This window comes from Boleophthalmus pectinirostris, unplaced genomic scaffold (assembly GCF_026225935.1).
Source record: "Boleophthalmus pectinirostris isolate CB_2022bp ecotype Guang Dong unplaced genomic scaffold, ASM2622593v1 HiC_scaffold_19, whole genome shotgun sequence".
Taxonomy (NCBI): domain Eukaryota; kingdom Metazoa; phylum Chordata; class Actinopteri; order Gobiiformes; family Gobiidae; genus Boleophthalmus; species Boleophthalmus pectinirostris.
In genome coordinates, this window is record NW_026571140.1 from 41873464 (window position 1) to 41893972 (window position 20509).

At 45.1% G+C, this 20509-nt stretch overlaps 1 protein-coding gene across 1 annotated transcript in view; it reads right to left on the reverse strand.

Moving 5' to 3' along the window:
- Window positions 1–457: 457 nt before the first annotated feature.
- Window positions 458–20509, reverse strand: part of LOC110172679 (serine/threonine-protein kinase BRSK2) — a 184593-nt gene continuing 164541 nt past the window's right edge. The window contains exon 20 of the mRNA XM_055154360.1: window positions 458–708. Within this exon, the coding sequence (XP_055010335.1) occupies window positions 458–708 (251 nt within the window). The remainder of the gene's footprint in view (window positions 709–20509) is intronic.

Sequence of the window (20509 nt, forward strand, 5' to 3'; positions counted from 1 at the left end):
TAGTCCTGCTTTAGACCAGTTTTAGACCTGGTTTAGTCCTGTGAGCTCATACAAGTGACACGTTGCGGAGCCTCCGAGTTCTTCCGAGTTGCGCCGTCTGAAGAAAAGGGGCGTGTCCGTGCGCGTCGCTGGGCAACGTCCTCAAACCTCCGAGTCGGACGGACAAACGAACGCACCACGAAAACAAACTGTTGGTCTGAAAATCGAACCGAATGACATAAAACATCAGGAGACCAAATGAACCTCTTAAAGACACAGCGGAGCGTTTCCTGCATCACCACGTCATGACATCACAAGTTGGAACAGAGTGTTTTTTTCCGTTTGAGAGAAGAACTCAGCCTAAATGTTCGAGTTTGCGAGTTAAACGTGCGAATGAAACAAAACAAAACAAAACTCCGGTTGTGTTTGTGAGGAGGAAGCGACATCGGAGCGCGGCTGCTGGAGTAATATCGGCCCTTTAAGCTTGTTCTTGAGTTCTGCCGCCGCCGGACGCCATCTTTGTTTTGTCCTTGGGTTTGGGGTCGGTGGGCGGGGCCTGCGGCGAGGACGGCGAGGAGGGCTTGTGGGCGGCGGCGGCGCTGCTGCTGCTGCTGTGAGGGGCATGCTTGGCGGGCGAGCAGGGGGACGGGCACGGACCTCCCGGCGCCAGGTTCTTGTCGTCCGTGAAGAGCTGTTTGATCACGTCGAAGAAGTTACTCAACGGACTGCCTAAAAACGGACAGAAAAGAAAGGAGAGAAAGAAGAGAGAAGAGAGAGGAGGGAGAGATGAGAGAGGAGGGAGAGAGAGAGGGGAAAGATAGAAAAGAGAGAGGAGGGAGAGAGAGAGAGGAAAAGAGGCAGAGAGAGAGGGGGGAAAGAGAAATGGAGACAGAGAGAAGAGAGAGAGAGAGAAAAGAGGGAGGAAAAAGCGAAAGGGGGAAAAGAGGAAAAGAGAGAGAGAGAGGGGGGATGAGAGGAGGAAAAGAGAGAAGAAGGGAGGGAGGGTAGAGGGAGAGAGAGGGGATGGGAGAGAGAGAAAGAGGAGAGAGAACAGAAGGAAAAGAGAGGAGGAGAGAGTGAAAAGAGAGAACGAGAGAGGGAGGGAGAGAGAGAGAGAAAAGGAGAGGAGAGAGAGAGGGGGAGAAAGAGAAATGGAGACAGAGAGAAAGAGAGAGAGAGAGAGAAAAGAGGGAGAGAGAGAGGGGGGAAAGAGAAATGGAGACAGAGAGAAAGAGAGAGAGAAAAGAAGGAGAGAGAGAAATGAGGGAGGAAAAAGCGAAAGGGGGAAAAGAGGAAAAGAGAGAGAGAGAGGGGGATGAGAGGAGGAAAAGAGGAAGAGAGGGAGGGAGGGTAGAGGGAGAGAGAAGGGATGGGAGAGAGAAGAGAGAGAGAGAGAACAGAAGGAAAAAGAGAGGAGGAGAGGGGGGATAGAGTGAAAAGAGAGAACGAGAGAAGGAGGGAGAGAGAGAGAGAGAAAGGGGGGTAGAGAAAAAGGGGAAAGAGAGAGGAGAGAGAGAGAGAGAGAGAGAGAGAGAGAGAGAAAGAGAGGCAGAGAGAGAGAGAGAGGGAAAGAGAAATGGAGACAGAGAGAAAGAGGAGAGAGAGAAAAGAGGGAGGAAAAAGCGAAAGGGGGAAAAGAGGAAAAGAGAGAGAGAGAGGGGGGATGAGAGGAGGAAAAGAGGAAGAGAGGGAGGGAGGGTAGAGGGAGAGAGAGGGGATGGGAGAGAGAAAGAGGAAGAGAGAGAGAACAGAAGGAAAAAGAGAGGAGGAGAGAGTGAAAAGAGAGAACGAGAGAAGGAGGGAGAGAGAGAGAGAGAGAAAGGGGGGGTAGAGAAAAAGGGGAAAAGAGAGGAGGGAGAGAGAGAGGAAAGATAGAAAAGAGAGATGAGGGAGAGAGAGAGGAAAAGAGGCAGAGAGAGAGAGGGGGAAAGAGAAATGGAGACAGAGAGAAAGAGAGAGAGAGAGAAAAGAGGGAGGAAAAAGCGAAAAGGGGAAAAAAGAAGAGAGAGAGAGAGGGGAATGAGAGGAGGAAAAGAGAGGGAGGGAGGGTAGAGGGAGAGAGAGGGGATGGGAGAGAGAAAGAGGAGAGAGAGAAGAAAGAAGAGAGAAGAGAGAGAGAGAGAGGAAGGATAGAAATGGGAGAGGAGAAATAGAGAAAAGAAGAGGGGGAGGGAAAAAAAGGGAAGGAGAGGGGGGAGACGGAGGAATAGAGAGAGGAAGGGGGATAGAGAGAGAGGGGGGAAAGAGAGATGGGGAGGGAGGGTAGAAGGAGAGAGAGGGGATGGGAGAGAGTAAGGGAGAGGGAAGAGAAAGAGAGGAGAGAGAGAGAGAACAGAGGGAAAGAGAGAGGGGAGAGAGAGAGACAGAGAGTGAGGAGGAGATAGAGAGAGAGATGGAGAAAGAGAGAGAAATAGAAAGAGGAAAGTAAGAATGAACAGAAAAAGAAGAGAGGACGAGACAGAGAGATACAGCGAAAGAGAGATGGACGAAGAGAGAGAGAAAAGAGAGATGGAGAGAGAAGGGAGGGGAGGACAGAGAAAGAGAAGAGAGAGAGAGAGAGAGAGAGAAAAGGGAGGAGAGAGAGAAAGAGGAGATAAAAAGCGAAAGGGGGAAAAGAGGGAAGGGGGAGAGTGAGAGAGAGGAGGAAAAGAGGAAGAGAGAGAGGCAGGGTAGAGGGAGAGAGAAAGAGGAGAGAGAACAGAGGGAAAGAGAGACGAGGAAGAGAGGGGGGATAGAGGGAAAAGAGAGAATGAGAGAAGAAAAAGAGAGAGGGGAGGAGGGAGGGAGAGAGAGAGAAAGGGGGAATAGAGAGAGAGGAGGAAAGAGAGATGGAGAGAGAGAGAGAGAGGGGAAAAGAGGAAGAGATATAGAGAGTAGAGGGAAGAGAGAAAGAACGGAAGGAAAGAGAGAGAGGAGGAGAGGGGGATAGATGGAAAGAGGGAAAATAGAGAAAGAGAGGGAAGGGAAAAAAAGGGAAGGAGAGGGGGGGAGACGGAGGAATAGAGAGAGGAAGGGGATATGGGGGGGGAAGAGGGATGGGAGAGAGAGGGGGGGAGGGTAGAAGGAGAGAGAGAGAGAGAGGGGATGGGAGAGAGTAAGGGAGAGGGAAGAGAAAGAGAGGAGAGAGAGAGAACAGAGGGAAAGAGAGAGGGGGGATAGAGGGAAAGGAGAGAAAGAGAGGGAAGGGAGAAAGAGAGAGGAGGAGGGACAGTGAGAAAGGGAGAGAAGAGAGAGGGAGAGAGACAGAGACGAGAGAGAGAGGAGAAAGAAGCGAGAAAAAGGGAGAGGGACGAGAGATGGAGGAGAGAGAGAGAGATGGAGAAAGAGAGAGAAATAGAAAGAGGAGAGTAAGTATGAACAGAAAAAGAGGATAAGACACAAAGAGACAGCAAAAGAGAGACAGACAAAGGGAGAGAGAGGAAGGCAGACAGAGGGCAGCAGAGAGAGAGAAAATGAGAGACAGAGAGACAGGAAGAGAAAAAAAAAGGAGAAAAAAGAGAGGATGAGACACAGAGGACTGATATAAAGTGTTACACAGGAGTTCAGGAGGGAGAGGGGAGGAGTCAAAACAAAACAGGAAGCTTCATAAATGAAACAGCAGATGTGGAACGTTTCTCTTTATCGACTGAAAAAATGTACGTTTTGATCCTCGACTAATGCGAAATATGATGAAAAATTACACAAACTCAAATGATAGTTGCTGAATCAGTGGCATTATTATTATGTTTTCTTCCAGATCAGGACTGTTCCGCTCTGCTGTCCCACTGTTCACTTCCTCCTTGTTTCTTTGGGAGAGTCAAACATGAGATTTGAAAGACCGTTTTGATTATTTTTGCTTTAATATTTTGTCCCCTGAGCCGTCGAACTTGAACGTGAATGGAACGGGGTTAGAAATATGGAAGCCTCGTCTGTTTTACTGTGAACTGTGAAGACCGACATGATACTCTTGTTTTTATGTGTTCCGATAAAATATTTCAGTGGGATCTATTCACATTTACATTGCAAAACCAAAAGACGTTTGGAAACATGTGGGTGATGAATTCCTTTGGGCTCTGTTGGCGAATGAACAGCGACAAAATCTGGGAAAACTGAGAAAATGGTCCAGTTTTCTTTATCTAGATGTCATTGTATTCTTTCAAGACAAGACGTGGAAGACAGTCCACGGGGCGTACGAGAGGAGGCATAGTCCACATGGCGTACGGGAGGAGGCATGGTCCTCGCGGCGTACGGGAGGAGGCATGGTCCACGGGGCGTACGAGAGGAGGCATGGTCCACATGGCGTACGGGAGGAGGCATGGTCCTCACGGCGTACGGGAGGAGGCATGGTCCTCGCGGCGTACGGGAGGAGGCATGGTCCACGGGGCGTACGAGAGGAGGCATGGTCCACATGGCGTAAGGGAGGAGGCATGGTCCTCGCGGCGTACGGGAGGAGGCATGGTCCTCGCGGCGTACGGGAGGAGGCATGGTCCACGTGGCGTACGAAAGGAGGCATAGTCCACGTGGCGTACGGGGGGAGGCATGGTCCCTACGGTGTACGAGAGAAGGCGCTGTCCCCACTGCGTACGAGTGGAGGCATGGTCCACGCGGCATACGGGAGGAGGCGCGGCCCCAGCAACGTACGAGAGGAGGTATGGTCCATAGGGTGTACGAGAGGAGGCATGGTCCGCACGGCGTACGGGAGGAGGCATGGTCCACGTGGCGTACGGGAGGAGGCATGGTCCATGCGGCGTACGAGAGGAGGCATGGTCCACGTGGTGTATGGGAGGAGGCAAGGTCCCCACGGCGTACGGGAGGAGGCATGGTCCACGCGGCGTACGGGAGGAGGCATGGTCCACGCGGCGTACGGGAGGAGGCATGGTCCATGCGACGTACGAGAGGAGGCGCTGTCCAGGCAGCGTACGCAAGAATGCGCAGTCTAGGCAGTGTACGGGAGGAGGCGCTGTCCATGTGGTATACGCAAGAAGACACAGTCCAGGTGGAATACGGGAGGAGGCGCGGTCCGAAGTGTCAAAATGGGGGAATGTAGGAATGACGGAATGTTGGGGCGGGGGTCTGTTTGAGTGGCGGTATGTCGGAATAAGGGCTGTACCCCGTTGTGACGAGGCTGCTGCTGAGTCCACTGTTTTCTCCCATGCCCAGGGTCAGGAACTACACAGGAAGTCACCATCCACATGTTTCCAAACGTCGTCTAAATGTGAACAGAGCCTATAAAGTCTTTCTGTGCTTGTTGTCAGATCTACATTTAAAGTTTATTCACCAAACATATTTTACTACAACACTCTTCAACATGAAATCCCTTTGTGATCTCACTGTGACTGGGACATTTTTACTTTTGCTGAGGATTGTCCAAAAGTAAATCCATCTCTCCTGTGAACTCCAGAAACATTCTCCAAGTCTTTCAAATCTCATGTTTCAGACGTATTAGAGTTTTGGTGAGTGCGTTCAAAACCATGCAACATTTTACACTGGAGTTAAGAGTTAAACGTGAGTGCATTAAATCAACTTACCGCAGCATTTCTGTTAATCGGGGTTATTTCATGCACAGGCTCAACATGTCCATTTTACGTTTTACATTTTACAAGACGAGAGCTTCAAATGCAAAAGCAACAACTTCCTCCCTACTCTTATACGGACATTTTTAAAGTATTTTTAGTTTTAAAGTGCATATGACAGGTTAAACTACAAACATCACAAAAGCTTAGAGCCAGCACAATTATATTTAGATTTTTTCCAAGTTTTATTAAGTTTATAATTTTACTTCCATAACTTTCACCGAGCAACCGTAAGGCCAAAACTTGTCTAAATTAGGGCCCGACCGATATATATTGATTGGCCGATACGGACACTTGGAAACATATCTGCTATTGGCCTAAATCTTGCCGATCTGGGCCGATCATCCACGTAAAGCTTAGACTCTCTATATTATGTTAATTTAATCCAATTTACAGACAGATAAATGTCCTAATATGTGGCGCCGCTTCAATATTTTTCTGCGGAGTCATTTGTCTATGTCTGTGACGCCGTACTGCCCCTGAACGCGCCTCCGTAGTCACGTCACTCGCGCTTGTTTACGCTCAAGATCCACGTGCGTAACACCAAGCCGCTGACTTTAAATGCTCTTGTGCCTGATCCACGATACTGACGATAAAAAATAAAAGTGAACTTCAGCGCAGTTTAAGCCAGAAACAAAACTACATCTTGTTTGAGTGCAGAGAAGAGACAGAGGACACATATCCACCTGCTGTCAACATGCTGGATTATATCATTTTAATGAACGATCGTGTTGAGTCAGGAATAAAAAGGACACTTATTTGTGAAGACTTGTGATCTGAGAGGTGTCTGTGTGAGCGCTGAGTGTTGGAAAGGTGTCGGTTTTGGAGCTACTTTTGGTTCTTTCTCTTTGTTTAGCTGTGTAAATGAGCTGTGAATAGAGGTGCGAATGATCGGCATTTACGCATTCACTGCTAAAGGCTGATAGCGGTAGTTTTTACTTAGTTTACTGGCTAGAATGTGATGCAAAAATGCCATTAGACTGACCTACTGTCTTTAAATATGATGTAAAGAGACAAAATAACAGTAAATGTCGCCTAAACAAACCCAATTTAAAACCCAGCAGAACCAAACCTAAGTTTTTATAATCAGCTGAAGATTTACGGTGAAGTTTTACATCAATTTTATATCGCCTATTGGCATGTCCAACTCTTGGGGCCTCAAAAAAATCCATATCGGTTGGGCTCTAGTCTAAATTACACAATATGATTAAACAACACCTTTATTTGAGTGTAAATTGTCCCTGCGGTTTGGATAGTTTTGAACATTTGAACATCTTTAGAACGTTTTAGTGCTACTTTCTGTTAATTTCCAACTTTTTTCAACATTTTTTCACAAACTTAACACTTAAATGATGTAAAACTATAATAAATCTTGACCAATAAAGTGTGAAAACCTGCCATATGCACAAGCTTGATTCTCATTTTTGTCGATAAAGGTCTGGGCTGACTCGTTTTTTCATTCGAGTTACTGAAATGAACATGTTTCTCTTCAGTTTGCATCGGTGGAGGAGTTAGTACAGGGGGGAGTGTGGGGTCTCAGTACTGCAGAAGCTCCTGAGTACTTCATACGGGGAACATTAGAGGTGGTTTTGGGTCTGGATTTGGGTCTTTGGGTCTAGATCTTACCCCGTCTGGAGGTTTTACCAGGACCCGGGCGCTGGGGGTCGTCTGTGAATCAACGTCAATCTGTTACAACTCGCTCCAGTCACTTCACCCGCTCGGCTTAGATTTTTTTATGTTTTAGTTTTGACTTTTGTTTATTTGAGATTGTCAATAAAAAACCTCCAATATCTGAGGAGTAAAGCAGTTTCGATTAGGCGTTTTGTGTGTTAAACTTGTGTGAATGAAACAAAACATTGTGACGAGGAAACAACCGTTGAAATCTAAATTATGGCCATGTTTTATTTCTCTTTCCTCGCTTCCTTCACCTTGATTCCTCTTCTTGGTCCTCTGTTTTTCAGCTGTCAATCAAACGTGTCATATTAAGCGTTGTCTCGGAGAAAACCACGGAAGGAAGGGAAGCTTCAGAGAAAAGAATCAAACTTTACTGGTCTCAATAAAAATAATTTAATTCTGAAGAAAAATTTATTCCGCCGTGTAAACACTTAATTCCTACTGAAAATGATTATTCAGAATTAAACTTAATTCGGAATTGAACTTAATTCCGAAGTAAGTGGGTGGTTTATTCCGATTTTAAAGCCGAATTAATTTATTTCTCGATCATGTAAACGTCTAGCCTGATTCATCAGCTGGTTTCACTTTGTAGAAACCGTCTGACCTCTCAGCATTAGGATTTATTCACTCGACGGTAGATGGGTACTTTTTTATTTAACCAATCGCTGCTGTTTGGTCGTGACGTATGTAATGCACCAAATCCCGTAGGAAGAAGGACAATAACGTCTTTCCCCTTGATAAAATTCACCAAACATTCTCTTTGTTCCGGCTTTAAATCCTCCATCTCCGGAATCGTTGCCAACACAGAATGTCTGTCTTCGTCTACATTCATCTCGACGCTTTGTTTACTGTTGTGCTGTTCCACAAAAGGGACACAGACAGACGCGACGACTTTGACGTCATGGTTTCACAGCTCTTCTCTGATTGGTCGGTGCGCGGTCTATAACTTCCATTGTTCTTGCAAACCATTTAGTGTATTCTGATTCCTGACCTAGTCGCTGCAGAGAAAGTGAGGAGGCACTAGGTGGCACCAACCTGGGTACTCAGTTGCCACGTTTCCATGAGAGCTTTAATTCCAAATAAAAATAATTTAATTCTGAAGAAAAATTTATTCCGCTTTAAAAAGACCATGTAAATACTTAATTCCTGATGAAAATGATTGTTCAGAATTAACCTAGTAAGTGAGTGGTTTATTATGATTTTAAAGCTGAATTAATTTCTTCCTGGATCATGTAAACGTTTATTCTTCTTAAAAATAATTCCGGTCCTTCAGCGTATACTCGTTTTGTCGCCCTTCTGATGCGATCCGAATGATCCGGCTCCACCAGTCCTGGCTTCGGACTTTCATCCACGTCTCTTTGGATTTGCGAGCGGGATGCCGAAGTGGACTGAAGTAGAGATAGTCAGGCTGGTGCCACCTAGTGTCCCTGCTCAATTTCATTTCTCTCCAGCGACTAGGTCAGAAATCGGAATACACTAGATGGTTTGCAAGAACCCCGGAAGTGCGGGGTATCAGTGAAGAACCAGACATTCTGTGTTGTCAACTATTCCCGAGATCGAGGATTTAAAAGAAACAAAGAGAATGTTTGGTGAATTTTATCAAGGGGAAAGACGTTATTGTCGTTCTTCCTACGGGATTTGGTGCATTACATACGTCACGACCAAACAGCAGCGATTGGTTAAATAAAAAAAGTACCCGCCTACTGTCGAGCGAACGAATCCTAATGCAGCGAGGTCAGACGGTTTCCACGAAGTGAAACCCGCAGATGAATCGGGCTGAGGTAGAGCAGCCGTCGACTCAGTTTGTCTTCTCCCTTTTCCTCCTCAGCCGACAGACGTAAAGCGTGATGAGCGAATTCTCCATCCGCTGCTTCGCAATTATCATCGGAACCACCGCGGGAAAAGTTTGGATCGTGTTCGTGTCCGTGGCGTAACGACAAACCGAGATGACAGAAAATCCGGTAGCAGCTGAAGTGTGTGTTTTCGCCGAGCGGAATTAAATAAAGACGATTTAACGAGTTTTCCACGGAGAATATTTTAAATCTGAACTATTTAATTCAGAACATTTAATTCGTAATAAAAAAAAACATCATGTAAACGTGGCCAGTGAGGAGTTTAGATCCTCTCTCCTCGCCGTGTCGCCTCCGTCTTCAAACGTTTCCCGCAGAATCAAGAAGAAGGAAGCGAGGAAAGAGCATCCGTCTACATCCTGGACGTGACTCTCTGCTCCTGATCGAACGGGCCGGTCCCCTCCGTGCACCGCGTAAAACGAGGTGAGCGATTACCCCCGGCCCGCACGTCCATCCGATCCCGTTTATTTGCGAGGCGCTCGTATATCTGCGTGTTCCCTCTGACTTTACATGCACTTTGTTCTTATGTTCAAATCCATCACAGTCAATCATGCTGTTATCCGCTTTTCAATCTGGCAACCCAAGCACGCGAGCACTCAGCGGCTGGCTCGGGACCAGACCTGGCAACGCTCCAGCAAACAGGGACGGTGCAGTGAGCATGCAGACCAGCAGGGGGCGGTGCCGTCACGAGCAGTGCAGTTAATCCTATTTTCAGTGAGTGTGAACTTTTCAAAGCGTCAAAAGTGAAGTTTACAGACGATTCTTTTTTGTTTATGTTTTTGTGTGGCACTGGATTCATTAGTTTTATTTTAATGTTCTGGGATTTTACGGGCGGATCAGGCTAAACCAGGACTAAACAAGGACTAAACCAGGACTAAACCAGGACTAAACAAGGACTAAACAAGGACTAACCCAGGACTAAACCAGGATAACCAGGGCTAAACAGGACTAAACAGGACTACAGGACTAAACAGGACTAAACAGGCTAAACAGGACTAAACCAGGACTAAACAGGACTAAACAAGGACTAAACCAGGACTAAACAGGACTAAAACAGGACTAAACCAGGACTAAACCAGGACTAAGGACAACAGGACTAAACCAGGACTAAACCAGGACTAAACCAGGACTAAACAGGACTAAACCAAGGACTAAAAAGGACTAAACCAGGACTAAACCACCAGGACTAACCAGGACTAAACCAGGACTAAACCAGGACTAAACCAGGACTAAACCAAGACTAAACCAGGACTAAACCAAACTAAACAGGACTAAACCAGGCTAAAACAGGACTAAACCAGGTCTAAACCAGGACTAAACCAGGACTAAAACCAGGACTAAACCAGGACTAAACCAGGTCTAAACCAGGACTAAACCAGGACTAAAACCAGGACTAAACCAGGACTAAACCAGGTCTAAACCAGGACTAAACCAGGCAGTCTAAACCAGGTCTAAACCAGGACTAAACCAGGACTAAACAGGACTAAACCAGGACTAAAGACCAGGACTAAAAGGTCTAGGACTAAACCAGGTGTAAACCAGGCTAAACAGGACTAAACCAGGTCTAAACAGGACTAAACAGGGAACCAGGACTAAACCAGGACTAAACCAGGACTAAACCAGGACTAAACCAGGACTAAACCAGGACTAAACCAGGTCTAAACCAGGACTAAAACAGGACTAAACCACTAAACAGGACTAAACCAGGACTAAACCAGGACTAAACCAGTCTAAACCAGGTCTAAACCAGGTCTAAACCAGGACTAAACCAGGTACTAAACCAGGACTAAACCAGGTCTAAACCAGTCTAAACCAGGACTAAACCAGGTCTAAAAACCAGGACTAAACAGGTCTAAACCAGGTCTAAACCAGGACTAAACCAGGTCTAAACCAGGACTAAACCAGGACTAAACCAGGTCTAAACCAGGAGTAAACCAGGTCTAAACCAGGACTAAACCAGGACTACAACAGGACTACACCAGGACTAAAGCAGGACTAAACTAGGACTAAACAAGGTCTAAACGAGAACTAAACCAGGTGTAAACCAGGCCTAAACCAGGACTAAAGCAGGACTAAAGCAGGTCTAAACAGGACTAAAGCAGGTCTAAACCAGGACTAAACCAGGACTAAAGCAGGTCTAAACCAGGACTAAACCAGGTCTAAACCAGGTCTAAACCAGGTCTAAACCAGGTCTAAACCAGGACTAAACCAGGACTAAACCAGGTCTAAACCAGGACTAAACCAGGTCTAAACCAGGACTAAAACCAGGTCTAAACCAGGTCTAAACCAGGTCTAAACCAGGTCTAAACCAGGACCAATCTTAGACTTAAGAGAGAGAGAAAACCCCGAGCACATGGGAGCAGAGTGTCCGCAAAGCGCTATCGGGCGACGGCTGGTTTAATTCTGCTTTAATTCTGTTTTAGTCCTAGTTCAGTCCTGGTTTAGTCCTGGTTTAGTCCTGGTTCAGTCCTGGTTCAGTCCCGGGTCTCCAAAAACGGACTCTGCGACAGACAAACGTGTAGGTATCATGGAAGTGTAATAAGATCTGGAAAATGAACCAAAGTTGAGATTGTGTTGTTTCTAAAGCGGCTCAGAACTCGGCTACGTGAAATCTTATAACATTAAATTTTAGAGGTTTTGATGATTTAAACATTCAAGCCTTTCTGAAAGCCACTAGTCCATCTCGTACGGGGCAGTATGTGGATTGCGACAGTATCATATGGCAATTGGCTCTATTCACGTTTACGTCACAAAACTGGAAACACACGGATGACGACTTCCTCTGGGCTCTGTTGGCGATCGTAACCGAGAAAATGGCCCGGTTCACTTTATTTCTATGTCACTGTATTCTTTCTTTTTTCTTTTATAAATTGCTTATTTATTTGTGTGTTATAATTTGTCTAATTTAAAAATAAAAACAGTTCCAACCAGCTGTCTGTGAGGGTCGTATAAGACACGATGAGAAGCTTTGTCAGGTTGTGCTGAATCCACAGTTTTTTTGTTTTATCACATGCCCAGTGTCGGGAAATACACCGGAAGTCGTCATGTGCTTGTTTCCAAACGTCTTCCCGGTGATAATGAACAGAGCCTCGAGTGGTGCTGGAAATGTGCCAGTAAAATACAAGACTACAGGGATTAAACAGTGAGTTGATTTGGCAAAAGTCCCGTTTCGACCATGTATAAGTTACTCACAGTGTTGGGGAGTAACAGATTACATGTACCGCCGTTACGTAATCAGAGTACAAATTATGAGTAACTGTATTCAGTTACAGTTACTGTTTAAATGAGTGGTAATTGGATTACAGTTACTTTGCTGAAATAAGTGGATTACAAGGCGGTATTTTCCTGTTTTCACATTTTGTTCTACATCCCATTTATTTATTTTTTTATTTCGGTAATTCCACTCATTGCCGGGGAAACCAAACACGACAGTAAGAGCGATGTAAACGTCATGTTCACGTTGGCGTCAGTCACACAGTGGACGAGGTCAAAGAGCCAGAAGAACAGAGCAGCAGTGCACAGGGGAAAACACATCCGAGAGTCGAGTAAACCACACTTCCTCCTGTGCGCCTCTAAACCAGAACTAACACCAAGACTAAAACCGGGACTAACCCAGTCCAGGACTAAACCAGGACTAAACCAGAACTAAACCAGGTCTAAAATCAGGACTAAACCAGGACTGAACCAGAACTAACACCAAGACTAAAACCGGGACTAACCCAGTCCAGGACTAAACCAGGATTAAACCAGAACTAAACCAGAACTAAACCAGGTCTAAAATCAGGACTAAACCAGGACTAAACCAGAACTAACACCAAGACACGGGACTAACCCAGTCCAGGACTAAACCAGGACTAAACCAGATTAAACCAGAAACTAAACAGAACTAACCAGGTCTAAAATCAGACTAAACAGACTAAACCAGAACTAACAACCAAGACTAAAAGGACTACCCAGTCCAGGACTAAACCAGACTAAACCAGGATTAAACCAGAACTAAACCAGAACTAAACCAGGTCTAAAATCAGGACTAAACCAGGACTAAACCAGAACTAACACCAAGACTAAAACCGGGACTAACCCAGTCCAGGACTAAACCAGGACTAAACCAGGATTAAACCAGAACTAAACCAGAACTAAACCAGGTCTAAAATCAGGACTAAACCAGGACTAAACCAGAACTAACACCAAGACTAAAACCGGGACTAACCCAGTCCAGGACTAAACCAGGATTAAACCAGAACTAAACCAGAACTAAACCAGGTCTAAAATCAGGACTAAACCAGAGACTGAACCAGGTCTAAACCAGAACTAAACCAGACTAAACCAGGACTTAAACCAGGTCTTACAACAGGACTAAACTAGAACTAAACCAGGACTAAAACCAGGACTAAAACCAGGACTAAACCAGACTCAAAACCAGAACTAAACCAGAACTAAACCACTAAAATCAGGACTAAAACAGACTGAACCAGGTCTAAACAGGACAAACTAAACCAGGACTAAACCAGGTCTAAAATCAGGACTAAACCAACAAAGTCTAAACCAGACTAAACCGGACTAACCAGGACTTAAACCAGGTCTTACAATCAGGACTAAAACTAGAACTAAAACCAGGACTAAAACCAGGACTAAACCAGGACTAAACCAGGACTAAAACCAGGACTAAACCAGGAAACCAGGTCTAAACCAGAACTAAACCAGGACTAAACCAGGTCTAAAATCAGGACTAAACCAGGACTGAACCAGGTCTAAACCAGAACTAAACCAGGACTTAAACCAGGTCTTACAATCAGGACTAAACTAGAACTAAAACCAGGACTAAAACCAGGACTAAAACCAGGACTAAACCAGGTCTAAAACCAGGACTAAACCAGGTCTAAATCAGGTCTAAACAATGATACCTAACAGGAGGTTGGACATAATTTAAGGTGATCTCATATAAAAATAATTTCTCTATCAATAATATTTTTAATATGTTTAAGGAAAGACTGAGCTTTTTATTTTCTTTTAGCAGATAAAATGTATGTTCAGATTTCCTGGTCTTTGTTTCTCTACAGTAAACAGTTGTTTATTCATGGAGACTTGGGCTCAACAGACAATTTGAAGACAACAAACAAGAATTTTCAGGATGTGGTTTCTACATTCGTGTAGTTTTAAAAGGCACGACAATATCAAGTAATCCAAAGTATTCAGATTACGTTACTCACTTTAAGTAATTTAATGGATTACGTTACAAACTACATTCTGGTGTATGTAATCTGTAATCTGTAGGGGATTACATTTTAAAAGTCACCTTCCCAACACTGGTTACTCACCACAAAAACAAAAGAGTATTTGAACCAGAACACAGTTACTTAAATGCTCTTATATTATTTATTCACTTCCCAAAACGTCATGACAGGAGAACAGTGTGTGTTTACTCCACACGAGCAGCAGAGGGCGCTGTTACCAAGTCAACATGGACAAAAAGAACCAAGGTGACTCCTCTTTCTCTCTCACTCTCGTTCTTTCTCAATCTTTCCACTCGTCGCTCTCTATTTTCTGTGCTCCCCTCTCTCTCTCTCTCTCTCTCTCCTCATGTCCCTCGCTCCCTCTCCTCTCTTTCCTTCTCATTCTTTCTACTCGTTTTTCTCTCTTCCTCTCTACTTTTTTGTCCTCCTCTCCCCGCTTCTTTCTTGCTCTCCCTCTCTCTCTTTCTCATTCTTTCCACTCATCCTTCTCTTCCTCTCTTCTGTCCTCTACCTCTCTCCTCTTCTCTCTCTTTTTTCTATTTCTCTCTCATTCTTTCCATTTCTCTCTTCCTCTCTCTCTCTCTACTTTTTCGTGCTCCCCTCTCTTCTCTCTTTCTCCTCTTCTGTATCTCTCCTTTCTTTCTTTCTTTCCTCTCTTTCACTCTTTTCTCTTTCACCTCTAGTCCCTCTCTCCATCCCTTCTCTCTCTCTTTCTCATTCATTCCACTTCTCTCTTCCTCTCTCTCTCCTTTTCATGCTCCCCTCTCCTCTCTCTTGTCTTTCTTTTACCTCTGCTCTCTCTCTTCCCTCTCTTCTATCATCTCTGCCTCTCTCCTCTCCTCTTCTCTCTCTTTTTTCTCTTTCTCTCTCATTCTTTCCATTTCTCTCTTCCTCTCTCTCTCCTTTTTCATGCTCCCCTCTCCTCTCTCTCTTCTGCCCTCTCTCCTCTTCTCTCTTTCTCCTTTCTCTCTATCTCTCTCTCTCTCTCTCTTTTTCATTTCTTTCTTTCTTTTTCTTTCTCTCTCTCGTTCTTTCCACTCATCCTTCTCTTCCCCCCTCTCTCTCTACTACTACTCCTCTTTCCTGGCTTGCTTCTCTTTTCTCTCTTCCCTCTCTTTTGTAACCTACCTCTCTCTTTCTTTCTCAATCTTTCCACTCATCCCCTCTTCTTTCATGCTCCCCCTCCTCTCTCTCTTTCTACCCTCTCTCCTTTCTCTATTTTCCCTTCTCACTTTCTCTCTCTCTCTTTCTTTCACTCTCTTCTCTCTTACCTCTTTTCACTCTCTCCATCTCCTCTTCTCTCTCTCTCTCGTTCTCATTCATTCCACGTCTCTCTTCCTCTCTCTCTCCCTTTTCATGCTCCCCTCTCCTCTCTCTTGTCTTTCTTTTACCTCTATTCTCTCTCTTTCCTCTCTTCCGTCCTCTACCTCTCTCCTCTTCTCTCTCTCTCTCCTTTCTCTTTCATTCTTTCCATTTCTCTCTTCCTCCCTCTCTCTTTTCGTGCTCCCCTCTCTTCTCTTCTGTCTTCCCTTTGCCTCTCTCATCTCTCTCTTTCCCCCTCTCCCTCCCTTTCTCCTCTTCTGTCTTCTCTCTTTCTTCTCTCTTTCTCTCTCTCTCTCTCTTTCTCCTCTTCTCTCCCTTCTCCTCTTCTCCTTCTTTCTCTCTTCTCTCTCTCTCTCTCTCTCTCTCTCCTTTTTCATGTCCCTCTCCTCTCTCTTGTCTTTCTTTTACCTCTCCTCTCTCTCTTCCCTCTCTTCTGTCCTCTACCTCTCTCTCCTCTCCTCTTCTCTCTCTCTCTCTCTTTCTCCTTTCTCCTTCTCTCTCCTTCTCTCTTCCAACTTCCCTCTTTCTCTCTCTCCTTTTTCGTGCTCCCCTCTTCTCTCTTGTCTTTCCTTTGCCTCTCCTCTCTTCTGTCCTCTACCTCTTCTCTCCTTTCTTTCTCTTTCTTTCTTTCCACTCGTCTTTCTTTCTCTTCCTCTCTCTCTACTACGACTGCTCCTCTTTGCCGTCTTGTCGTTCCTTTGCCTCTCCTCTCTCTTTTCTATCTCTCCTTTCTGTCTCTCCTCTTCTCTTTCTTCCCTCTTCTCTCTCTCACTCCTCTCCTTTCTGTCTTTCTTTCTCATTCTTTCCACTCATCCCTCCCTTCCTCTCTGTTTTCCTCTTCTCTATCTCTCCTTTCTTTCTCGCTTTCACTCTCTAGTCCTCTCTCTCCTTTTCATCTCCTCTCTCTCTCTCTCTTCTCATCTCTATTCTCACTTCTCTTCTTCCTCTCTCTCTCCTTTTTCATGCTCCCCCTCTCTCTCTTTCTCTTCCTCTCTCTATCTCTTTTCTCTCCTTCTCTCTCTCTCTCCTCTCTCTCTCTTTCACCTCTCTTTCTCTCTCTCTTCTTCCCTCTCTCTCTCTTCTCTCTCTCTTCTCTCATTTCTTTCTTTTTCTTTCTCTCTCTCTTCTTTCCACTCATCCTCTCTTCCCCCTCTCTCTCTACTACTACTCCTCTTTCCTGGCTTGCCTCTCTTTTCTCTCTTCCCTCTCTTTTTCCTCTTCTCTCCTGTCAACCTCCTACTCTCTTTCTTCTCTTTCTTTCTCATTCTTTCCCTCATCCCCCTTCTCCCTTTTTCATGCTCCCTTTCCTCTCTCTCTCTCTCTCTACCCTCTCTCCTCTCTCTCTCTCTCTCTTCTCTTTTCTCTCACTTTCTCTCTCTCTTCTCTCTCTCTCTTTACCTCTTCACTCCTCTCTCCATCTCCTCTCTCTCTTCTCGTTCTCATTCATTCCACGTTCTCTCTTCCTCTCTCTCTCTCCTTTTTCATGCTTCCCTCTCTCTCTCTCTTGTCTTTCTCTTACTCTCTCTTCTCTCTCTTCTCTCTCTCCTCTTCTCTCTCTCACTCTTTCTCCTTCTCTCCTTCATTCTCCCTTTCTCTCCTCTCTCTCTCTTTCTCCTCTCTCTCTCTCTCTCTTCTTTCTCTTCTCTCTTTCCTCTCTCTCTCTCTCTCTCTTTCCTCCTCTCTTTCTTTCCTTCTCTCTCTCTTCCTTTGCCTTTCTTCTCTCTCTTCTCTATCTCTCCTTTCTGTCTCTCCTCTTCTCTTTCTTCCCTCTTCTCTCTCTCACTCCTCTCCTTTCTGTCTTTCTTTCTCATTCTTTCCACTCGTCCCTCTCTTCCTCTCTCCATTTTCCTCTTCTCTATCTCTCCTTTCTTTCTCGCTTCACTCTCTTCCCTCTCTCTATCTCTTCTCTCTCTCTCTTTCTCATTCTTTCCACTTCTCTTTTCCTCTCTCTCTCCTTTTTCATGCTCCCCTCTCCTCTCTCTTGTCTTTCCTCGGTCTCTCCTCTCTCGCTTTTTGCTCTCTTCCGTCCTCTACTTCTCTATCTCTCATCTCTCTCTCCTCTTCTCTATCTCTCTCTCCTTTCTTTCTTTTTCTTTCTCTCTCTCTCGTTCTTTCCACTCATCCTTCTCTTCCCCTCTCTGTCTCTCTATTATTACTTTCCTGGCTTGCCTCTCTTTTCTCTCTTCCCTCTCTTTTGTCCTCTACCTCTCTCCTCTTCACTATCTCTCCTTTCTTTCTCATTCTTTCCACTCATCCCCCTCTCCTTTTTTTCATGCTCCCCTCTCCTCTCTCTCTCTTCTGCCCTCTCTCCTCTCTTTCTCCTCTTCTCCATCTCTCCTTTCTCTCTCTCTCTCTCTGTCTTCTCTTTCACCTCTACTCCCTCTCTCCATCTCCCCTCTCTCTCTCTTTCTCATTCATTCCACTTTTCTCTTCCTCTCTCTCTCTCCCTTTTCATGCTCCCCTCTCTTGTCTTTCTTTTACCTCTATTCTCTCTCTTCCGTCCTCTACCTCTCTCCTCTTCTCTATCTCTCTCTCCTTTCTCTTTCTCTCTCATTCCTTCAATTTCCCTTTTCCTCTCTCCTTTTTCGTGCTCCCCTCTTCTCTCTTGTCTTTCCTTTGCCTCTCCTCTCTTCTGTCCTCTACCTCTCTCCTCTTCTCTATCTCTCCTTTCTGTCTCTCCTCTTCTCTTTCTTCCCTCTCTCTCTCTCTCACTCCTCTCCTTTCTGTCTTTCTTTCTCATTCTTTCCACTCGTCCCTCTCTTCCTCTCAGTTTTCCTCTTCTCTATCTCTCCTTTCTTTCTCGCTTTCACTCTCTAGTCCCTCTCTCCTCTTCTCTCTCTCTCTCCTTTTTTTCTTTCTCTCTCTCATTCTTTCCACTCATCCTTCTCTTCTCCTCTCTCTCTCTCTCTCTACTACTACTCCTCTTTCCTGGCTTGCCTCTCTTTTCTCTCTTCCCTCTCTTTTGTCCTCTACCTCTCTCCTCTTCACTATCTCTCCTTTCTTTCTCATTCTTTCCACTCATCCCCCTCTTCCTTTCTTTCATGCTCCCCTCTCCTCTCTCTTGTCTTTCTTTTACCTCTATTCTCTCTCTTCCCTCTCTTCTGTCCTCTACCTCTCTCCTCTCCTCTTCTCTATCTCTCTCTCCTTTCTCCTTCTCTCTCATTCTTTCAATTTCCCTCTTCCTCTCTCCTTTTTCGTGCTCCCCTCTTCTCTCTTGTCTTTCCTTTGCCTCTCTTCTGTCCTCTACCTTTCTTCTTTCTTTCTTTCTTTCTTTCTTTCCACTCGTCATTCTCTTCCTCTCTCTCCTTTCTCTCTTCTGTCCTCTTCCTCTCTCCTCTTCACTCCCTCTCCTTTCTGTCTTTCTCTCTTTCTTTCTCATTCTTTCCACTCGTCCCTCTCTTCCTCTCTCTGTTTTTTCATGCTCCCCTTTCCTGTCTCCATCTTCTCTCTCTCTTTCTCATTCATTCCATTTCTCTCTTCCTCTCTCTCTCTCCTTTTTCGTGCTCCCCTCTCCTCTCTCTTGTCTTTCTTTTGCCTCTCCTCTCTCGCTTTTTGCTCTCTTCTGTCCTCTACCTCTCTCCTCTTCTCTATCTCTCTCTCCTCTTCTCTATCTCTTGCCTCTCTTTTCTCTCTTCCCTCTCTTTTGTAACCTACCTCTCTCTTTCTTTCTCAATCTTTCCACTCATCCCCCTCTTCCTTTCTATTTTTCATGCTTCCCCTCCTCTCTCTCTTCTACCCTCTCTCCTCTTCTCTATCTTTCCTTTCTTTCTCACTTTCTCTCTCCTCTCTTCTCTCTCATTCACTCCACTTCTTTTCTCTTCCTCTCCTTTGCCTCTCCTCTCTCCCTCCCCTCTTCTCTTTCTCTTTCTCTCTCTCGTTTCTTTCTTTCTCTCTGTTTCAGTGGAGAAGCAGCTCCCCTCTGCAGCCGCCGACTCATTTCACTGAGGGTGGGACTGAAGTACTACAGCCAATACTTTCTACTGCAGTTTGTGTAGTACTGTGAGTATTTAAAGACTAGTGTACAGCTGAGAGACCATTAAAAGGTCCCGTATGACTCTTTTAAGGTTTAAATCGTGTTATAATGTCATTATCCCCTCAAAAAACAGACCTGGACTTGTGTTTTTGTTTTGTTTTTTTCATTCACATACGTTTAAAACACAAACTCGGCAGATTTAGGTCGAATTTTTCTCTCCGACTTAAAGGTTGTATGGAGGATTTTTTGTTTGTTTGTTTGTTTGTTTCAAATTGTCAATGAAAGTTTAAAATACCATTACAGAGACGCAGCAGCTTTGTAATTATGATGATCAAAAAAAAAAAGAATGAAAATCCATCAACTGTGGACGTGTTGAGGCCAGATAAACATGAGCCAATAGAAAACGAGACTCCCTCATTTTCTATTGGCTGTCAGGTTGTCAATCAAATTCCCTAGTGTAAGTGACTCGCCGGCGCGCGGGGATTATGTGGTTTATGCAGCGGTTCTTAGAGGCTTTTTTAAACTGCAGCTTCCTCGCATTTCGCACAAAGTTTGTCGAGACGGCGGGAGAGAATCCACGACCAGTTCGCCGCAAAAGAAAGTCCGTTTTCGGTCGCTGAAAGAAGAAGAGAAGGGGAAAAGGAGCGAAGACAAACTGAGGTGATTCTTGGAGATTCCTTCCAGCGATGGCGCGACTGAAGCGGACGAAGGGTCTAAAAACTGACACGTCGGTCGATAAATTACCTCTAGACAGGAAACTTCAACAGTGATTCTGAACGCGCACAAGGACTGTCGCTGTATTTCTCTTCCCTTAAAAAAATCCTCTATACAACCTTTAAATTCAAAGTTAAATTAAACTCCGTAAACCTTCACTAGAATCGTTTGGATAAACAAAACACAACTCCAGGTCTGACTGTGATGAAC